At 39.2% G+C, this 9,102-nt stretch overlaps 1 protein-coding gene across 1 annotated transcript; it reads left to right on the top strand.

The window, feature by feature from the left end:
- The first annotated feature begins 3,723 nt into the window (after positions 1-3,723).
- LOC139457618 (uncharacterized) lies at positions 3,724-6,884 on the top strand. Its single transcript, XM_071238973.1, has 6 exons — positions 3,724-4,020; positions 4,291-4,393; positions 4,623-5,029; positions 5,548-5,753; positions 6,187-6,346; positions 6,597-6,884. Exons 1-6 carry the CDS (start codon positions 3,828-3,830, stop codon positions 6,773-6,775), a joined length of 1,248 nt encoding a protein of 415 aa, XP_071095074.1. The 5' UTR covers positions 3,724-3,827; the 3' UTR covers positions 6,776-6,884.
- Positions 6,885-9,102: the final 2,218 nt, after the last annotated feature.

The raw sequence follows: 9,102 nt of genomic DNA, 5'->3' as shown, positions 1-9,102 counted from the left end.
CATGTTGACGTGCTATAGCGGGAAAAGTGAGACGTGGCGCCGTGCACATGATTATCCCACCCTATAGAGTTCAACCAGTTTTGGTCGCACACACAATGAACTGGCGACTGATTCAATGACGCCACTGTCTGATATTCCCCTTTTACTTCCTTGTTGCCGGTAGAGTTCCTGTCGCATTTCGATGTTGATCATTCTTCTTAAGGGCCGCGCAACTACAGAACTGGGCCCTTGTTGAGCGTTATAAAATATAAAAAAGACCTGTACACACATACCCGATGTCCCACACGACGTGTACGACCGTCTTGTTGACTGACAAGGGTAACTCCTTGTAGGTATAGTGTACAGACAGGTAATAATAATGATTGTTTTGTTTTGTATTAACCTTGTGTAAGATTGAGAATACTTCATCACTAAAGAAGAGGGAATACACATTGTCGTGTACACATGACAGACACCCGTGACTTACTTGTCGCAAAAGGCGACTGACGGGATCGGGTGGTCAGGCTCACTGACTTGGTTGATGCATGTCATCGATCCCAATTGTGTGGATCGATGCTCATCATAACAATCACAGGATTGTCTGGTCCAGACCCAGGCAGCATTACACAATTGGGCCAATGCTGGCTGAGCGTCGCCAGCATCGCCAGTGCCGGCATCGCTCTCGCATCACTGGCCCATCAGCGGGCCAACGTGTGCCAGCCAATGCCAGATAACAACTCAGCTGGGTTCCGCTCACACCCTCGCCAGGCGACAGTAGCCCCATACAGTGCCACGCTCTTATCAGTAATCTGCCCTGAACACTCAAAGTTGATATTAAATACCATCTTTGATAGGATGAAAAAAAATTATATATATATAAATTGTTTGGTCATGAGTACTAAAATAAGGAATATATGCCTCTGGTAATTATTTAGAGAAATCAAATAATTATAATAAGGAATAAAAACTGTTTATGTATCACTTTACCGCGGATCAAGCTAACGGTTACATTCCATTCTACAAGTGGGTCATTCTTCCTGTTGATATCTTTGTCTCTAAATTTGCCCATTTCAACAACAGTAAGTATGATTTTCATCAATCTACAGAATCCTCCTAACAGATAACCACTTTGGCGTAAAATAAGTATAATATCCTTAATGTTCTTGAGGAAGAAAGAGCTATATATTGATGAGATAATTAATTTCATGAAATCTGATATACTGGCGCCATAGTAAAAAAGTGTGGTCTGTACATTGGTCTACTTTTGTTCATGTTAACATCTGTGAATTCAGTTTAAATGTAATTGTTTCTCATGTTATAGTTTCATATTTCTATGCCTCAAGATATGATTTGAACTCAATTAAATAGCTGGACTATACTGCGAACCAATGTTATTTTCATGAAAACAAATATATTACCGATAACCAGTATTAATTTGAGCATTTTTAGTTTGGTTTTCTGATTTCTTACAAAGTTCTGCAAAGTTTAAAGTGATAATTAAGAAACAAATATATAGACCAAATTGTTCCCTAATTACAACACATGCACTGAAGCATTTACAGCAGATTAATTTAAAATCAAACCAGACTGTAGTACATTCCCACGAAACAATAGCTAGTTTCTCATAACTATGAATGATTCGTACTGGACAAAACGTCGTAAAGTAAGGGACAGGGTAGCCGAACATATACAAGCCATTACATCAGCACCACACAATGAGGATTATCAGGAGGATTATCAGGGAGATACAGAACAAGAAGTTACCAGTGATACGTTTGTCTACGCAGTAGATGACTCGGATCAATTTGATGATTCCTTGAACAGATCTGTTACCAATACAGATGACTTAGAAACGACATATAATGACATGCCATTGATGACTGATCATAGTTTCCAACAAGCTCATGCAAGTATACACCCTGAAGGTATTATTACAGACAGTAGTGAAAACGAGAGCACTGAATCTGACTGTGAAAGCTCAAAGGATAACAATATACGGAGTAAACTTGGTGAATGGGCTGTATCATATCAGATAACTCAGAAATCCCTGGCAGCATTATTAGAGATACTTCGCACTGATTATCCAACTCTACCAAAGGACCCAAGATCATTACTACATACTCCAAAACATTATGATGTAAAAGACATATCCGGGGGCAAATATTTTCACTTTGGGATCGCAAATGGCATTTCACATCAACTTTCTTGTAGTTGTTTGTCAGATGTACATGCATCATCTTCAGTCACATTTCAACTAAATATTGATGGACTACCTGTTTTTAAAAGTACTTCCATGCAATTCTGGCCAATACTTGGAAGAATAGTTAGCCCTGTTGTTGGAGAGCCCTTCATCATTGGTCTTTTCTATGGCTGTTCCAAACCAGCTAAACTTGATGAATATCTTGAAGATTTTGTGGAAGAAATGAAATTACTGGAGCGCGATGGGTTTGATTATTTAGGGACAACTATAGAAGTTGTGTTGTCGTGTGTCATTTGTGATACACCAGCTCGGGCCTTTGTGAAGGCAGTTAAAGGACACAGTGGTTATTATGGATGTGACAAATGTACGCAAAGCGGGATCTATATAAACAAAATGACATTTCCTGAAATAAATGCGGCTTTAAGAACAGATATCAAGTTTGATGAAATGAGGGATGAAGAACACCATGCACATGGCAGGTCACCATTCAGTCGATTATCTATTGGAATGGTTTCACAATTTCCAATCGATTACATGCATTTAGTGTGCCTTGGTGTCATGAAGAAGTTACTTATGTTATGGATGAAAGGCCCGGTATCTCTTGGTTGCAGGATAGGATCAACTGCAGTAAACATGCTGTCTGAGAGACTAATTGAATATAGCAGCTACATTCCGCGGGAATTTTGTAGAAAGGGGAGATCATTACATGAAATTGATAGGTGGAAGGCAACAGAATATAGATTGTTTTGTTTATACACTGGTCCTGTAGCGTTAAGTGAAATTTTATCTCCTCATGTTTACGCGAATTTCCTACTTCTCTTTGTTGGAATTACATGTTTGGCAAGTCCTCAGCTCGTAAACAATTTCTGTAGTTACGCGAACGAAATTCTTTGTATTTTTGTGCAAAATTTTGCCCAGATATATGGGAACGACATGCTCGTATACAATGTACACGGGTTAGTACATTTGTCTGAAGACGTCAAGAAATTTGGTCCATTAGATAATTACTCAGCTTTTGTATTTGAGAGCTACTTAGGAAAGTTGAAAAGATTGCTACGTACACCAAACAGACCCCTTCAACAAGTAATAAGGAGAATATATGAGCGGCAGTTTATTAAGCGGAATAATGACTCCATCATCAAAACAAGAGAACCTAAATATGAACACACACATGGGCCACTGCTTCGTGATTTAGATTCTGTTAAACAATATAAGGAGATACAAATGGATGATTTTCTGATATCATGTTCCAGAGGAAATAACTGTGTAAAATTGGACAATGATGTGGTGATCATCAAGAATATTTTGTTACATTCCAATCAGGACATTAGTATAATTTATGAGAAATTCATGGACAAGAGTGATTTTTTTACATATCCTATTTCTTCATCTATCATTGGAATCCACAAAGTTTCACGATTAACGAGACACCTTTTTGTCGGAAAATTGACACTCATCAAATGCAAATATGTTCTTTTACCAAAACATGATTCATTCATAGCAATACCCGTTATGCACAGTGAGAAATAAATTACAGAGTTGACATGAAGAAACAACTTGAGGTATAGTTATAAGTAACTATCTGAGACTGTACCTGTTTACACTATGTATATTGGTAGATTTATATGACAAATGTTATCACAGGAAAATGCATTACATTGTGAAGTTCTTGAAAAGTGATGAAATCGGCCTTATTCCTGATACGTGGTTGGAAGGGGATAGGTTCTGCTACTGGCCGAAATACAAGAACTCCAATCAAATGGACAGAGCTGTAAAATCTTCAGTCGAACCAGATAAGGATACCTGGAAGATTTATGAAATATCCATCATGTACAAAAATGGTAAGTTACTTTATATATATACTAGGAAAATAGAAGCTAAGTTTTTCATTGCCATCATAACTGATATACTAGTAGGTAACAAAGGTAACATTTTTTTACATGGTGTATTTGGTGTCAGTACAGAATATCAAGCAATTCCAAAATAGATCACATGAGTTTAAAGGTTTCTTCAGTAATGATGAACCTATACAGTTTGTATAATAATCTATTATACATGATGACAATAACATTTTATCTGACGACCAAACCTGTCAATATCTTATATTTTAGCATCATATGACAAGGCTAGGAGGAAGTTGCCACTAGCTGAAGAGACATCCAACCTGGATACAGAGATGGAGGAAGAGGGACAGATAGATACAAGGAAAAGAAGGTATTATAATGTCAGATACATATTTATCTTCTTTGACAGTAATTTTACAGAGATTAAATAAAACTGAAAATATAATAATAAATAATTCTCTGTTTCTGAAATGTATGTCTTTGTGATTGGTTTTATCATAATGTTTTACATGATTGAATGTACATGTTTTGTCCATTCAGCAGTTTGTGCCAAAGCTTCTTATAGAAAAATGGTTTCAATTTGGTAATTGCTTGTGTAGGCCACCTACTAAATACCTGTCAAGTGACAGTGAGGACGAAGAGGAAAGGCAACCCTATACCCACACCAAAAAGACCAAAATTATGGAAAGGAGTGGCATGGTTAGTAGGCTGCCTACACCACCTCGTGTACCGACTGAGGTTGATATTGAACCCCTGGTTCTGCGACGATCTCCAAGGAAATCGGCGCATCAAAGGGAGCATGTTACTTCGAACTCAAGCCTAACAGCGTCCACAACAGACAGAAGTTTGTCATCTCCTTGGCCATCAGCAACCAGGGCGAGACTGGTGACACCTTCAAACTCTTCATACAGCCCAATGCCAGATTTCCCTAGTACACCAGCCCGACCGCAAACTAGTTTTCAATCAAGAACAACAGGTTCATTGACATCTGTTGGTACCAGCAGAGGTAAGAAATTTATCAATGGTATTGCCAAAAATCAATGACGGTATATGACAAGAATGAGTGAGTGAGTTAGTGAGTAGTGTATAACCCACTTTTAACAATATTCCAATTATATCACGGCGTGTCAGCTTGATGTGGGAGGAAAGCCCAAAGTGATGCAGGTCTCAGACGTTACCACTTTTGTGAAACCCACGAGCACGGGTATAATGCCGACAAACCAAGAAACATAATCGGAGCGAATCAGACCCCACACGCATAGATTTCTGGCGTGCCCAAGGGACGCAACTCTGCACTGCGAATTGTGGCGCCTGCAGGCGATTTGGCCACCCCTGCCCCCGTATATGGAAAGAAGTAACTGACATGTATGATGCTAAAATACAATTCCAATTTAGTTGGGCTGATCACTAACCTCAAATAAACTAAAGCATGTTAATGTTGCAGTATTGTGGAAATATAATGGAACAATATATCAGGAATAATTTTGAGATATAATTTTTTTGCTATTTTTCTTTTTATAACAGAGGTTGTCCAAATAATCAGAGCCATCGAAACCAACACAGCGACCACGATGGAAAACAACAGACTGCTTAACCAGTTGTTGTTATTGATGTCAGCTCCAGCACAATCAACATCTGAGCAACCGTCCTTAGACCTGCCTCTTGACAATATTCAAGACCTGGAGGAGGCAAACACTTCTTTGTCAGATGCTACTCTATTCAGGAGTGTGGTAAGTATTCCAGCCCATTGTTATAAATTGCCAAACGTTAATTGTAATAATACGATTTCAATGGTCTTAATTTTATATATTACATCCTACAACAAAGGCATGATTAAAAATACGTGTTCATTTCTGTATCACGGCAGCTGAAGTTTTTAGCTAATTTCCGTATTGTCATAATTTATATAAAATAGAATAAAACATAACTACTTTCAACGTTTCTACAAGCGTGTTTTTTAAAGGAAACGCTAACCATCCCAACCCAGTTAGGCTTTCATACAATGTTAATTTGACTTCATTCGTAATCCGTAACTATACTTCATTCAAATATAAATGTTCGTTCGTTCGTGTTATGTTATTTTATAAAAAAAACCTATAAAAGCTGTCTCCATAATACGAATATGTAATTGTAACTATACCATGCATGTATTACATATTATAGGTCTCACAACTTGGTGTCATCGGGGGTATGAGCGCTGCAGACACGGTGAGACGCATCCTGTCGGCGGCCATAACAAACAAGCTGGCAAAACAAATAAATTGGAAAGGGACATCCGGGAAGAGGGCCTTTAAAGATATGCCACTAAAGGATGTTATCATTAGTAAGTACAGCTTCAATCTTAATTCGCCTCAACATATTCCTTGATAATTGCTAAGACATGAAACTGTCTTGAAAACAACTTGAAACAACGTCACACTCATTTTTAGTCTTTCAGTGTAAAACGTCGCAATCCTTGTACATTTACCTGCACAAATGTGCATGAAACGGTTTGTGTGAAGTAATTAACACATTTATGTCACGAATCAGTGTTATAGAGTTCAGTAGCTTGTATCATGTCAACTATGTTGCAGAAGCCACCCGAAAGAACCCACTGGTCCAGAAAACAAATAATGAGATAGAAGATCATATAAAATTGTGGTTTCGCTATGCCCCTGACAGGGACGGAGGAAGAAAGGAGAGGATCCTTAAGGCCTTACAAAAGAAGGCAGCAGCTACCGCAGCTGCACCAGCTACTCCCAATGGAGAGTAGTTTGCTGAACCAGACTAAGAACACATATTACTTTTATAAGTGTGTTCAAATTCACAGCATTAATGTTCTGGGAGGCATATTTATTCGAATATTAGCTATTTATATGTAAATAAACAAGGAGATGGATCCCCTGGTTGTTTGTTACATTTTTCCGACTATGCAGGACTTGATGAATTGGATTTGCATTAAACAGTTTTGTGTTAGACTGACCAAGAATTTCTTTATTTTAAACGCTGTGGTGACACTGCTAATGAGTTTCTTTGAAAATCATCGTTAAGTCTTCACTGTCGCTTGCATAACCTTGAACTACTGACCATAATCTGAAATTACAGGAAAGGTATTTTTAAACTTGCCAACATTGCACCAACATTGGATCAACAGTGGGTCAACATTGGCCCAACATTGGGCCAATGATGGCTCACAAATGACAACCAATGTTGGCCCAATGCTGCCCCATCGTTGATAAACAGCATTGGCCCATTGCCGGCAAACGACATTGGCCCAATGTTCAGTGCGGCATTGGCCCACTGTTGGCCCAATTGTGTAATGCTGCCTGGGGACTCGATTATTTACAAACCGCCGTCATACAATTGCTGAGTACGGCGTTAAACAAACAAACAAACAAACAAACAAACAAGTAACATTACGCCGTGATATTACTGGAATTTTGTTCAAAACAATCGCTCACCCACTCCTCCCATGAAAATATATATGAGCAGCCCAGGTGTTTGTTTAGTAGCAAGAGTTATCTCTCACTAAAAAACGACATAAATAACTCACTCCTACTGTGGAATGATAGCATATTATTAATTATTTGTTACCTATTCCCAACATATTTGCTATACATGATTAAATCGATATACAGCCCGGGAACTACGCCTTAATCAACCCGTTGCACGAGTACTTTTTACCAGAGTTTCCTGTGACTATGGACCTGGTTTTGACCCTTGTATTTCTATGCACGTTGGTCGACACACAACAACAGGTCCTGCTGACCATGTGCTATGCAAAAGTGAGTGTGACGAGTGAGTGAGTATTGGTTTACGCTTCACACCCTTGTGGGGAATCGAACCCGGGTCTTCGGCGTGACGAGCGAACGCTTCAACCACTAGGCCACCCAACAGCCCCGAGAGTAATGAATAACAATATGATCAATATCGACTTAATGGCGTTTTACCATTTGACATGTGTCGATGATATTCATCGAACCGTTTCCGTCTTTTGCATCCTCGATTGTCCAGGGTTTATATCTCCATTCTAGTATGATATCACCCTGGACCTATTCGCCGCCACACACGTCACATTCTCTTCTACAGCTAGTTTCAAAAGTGACGTCACAATCTCTTCTACAGCTAGTTTCAAAAGTGACGTCACAATCTCTTCTACAGCTAGTTTCAAAAGTGACGTCACAATCTCTTCTACAGTTAGTTTCAGAAGTGACGTCACAATCTCTTCTACAGTTAGTTTCAAAACTGACGTCACAATCTCTTCTACAACTCGTTTCAGAAGAGACCATCTCTATCTTAACACATATCACTAATTCCATATCAATGGGAAGCCAAGAAGAAAATGTATATTTATATAAGTAAAAAAACAACGATTTGAGTTTTCACGATGCCATGCACAGTTTTATCAGTTGAGTGTGCTAACCGTGCCTTTGTGTCCCTGCAATGATGCGGGATAATGTTTAATACATCAACAGTACATCCATAATACATTCATTCACTCATCAAAATAATGGGCCGACCACTTAAAATAATAATGGGCCGACCACTTAACCTGAGACCTGTGAAGATCCGGGACAGAATAGGTCTTCAGCAACCCAGGCTTACCGTAAAAGGGGACTATGCTTGTTTTAAAAGGCGACTAAGGGGATCGGGTGGTCAGGCTTGCTGACTTGGTTGATGCATGTCATCGATCCCAATTGCGTGGATCGAAGCTCATGATACTAATCTGGTCCAGACTCGATTATTTACAGACCGCCATCATATAGCTAGAATATTGCTGAGTGCGGCGTTATACAAGAAACCAACCAACTTGACCTGATTGTGAAGGTATGCTGCCAAGCCACGAGGAAATTACCGGCAACTTCTTCCGGGTAGAAACACCAAGGTGCGATTTGTACGGTGGCCCATACCCGCCACTGGTGAGATCATTTTTCACTGCATGCCTCTATGTTTTATCTGGCGGCCGCCAAATACTTCCACTGGTGAGATCAAATATAGAGGTTTACAGGGGAAAATGATCTCACCAGTGGAAGTATCTGGCGGCCGCAAGAAAGGTATTTGGCGGCCGCTAGATAAAATGTAGAGGCATACAGTGAAAAA

Source organism: Haliotis cracherodii, unplaced genomic scaffold (assembly GCF_022045235.1).
Source record: "Haliotis cracherodii isolate W230 unplaced genomic scaffold, xgHalCrac1.p SCAF_12, whole genome shotgun sequence".
Classification (NCBI taxonomy): Eukaryota; Metazoa; Mollusca; class Gastropoda; order Lepetellida; family Haliotidae; genus Haliotis; species Haliotis cracherodii.
This window is presented reverse-complemented; position numbering and strand designations above follow the sequence as displayed.

What these genes read in the sequence shown, in the direction of transcription:
- LOC139457618 (XM_071238973.1), top strand. Translation starts at nt 3,828, where the DNA reads ATGCATTACATTGTGAAGTTCTTGAAAAGTGATGAAATCGGCCTTATT. An exon ending in ATAGATACAAGGAAAAGAAG is followed by an intron (nt 4,394 to 4,622) that starts GTATTATAATGT and finishes TTGCTTGTGTAG; the next exon opens with GCCACCTACTAAATACCTGT. An exon ending in ACTAAAGGATGTTATCATTA is followed by an intron (nt 6,347 to 6,596) that starts GTAAGTACAGCT and finishes ACTATGTTGCAG; the next exon opens with AAGCCACCCGAAAGAACCCA.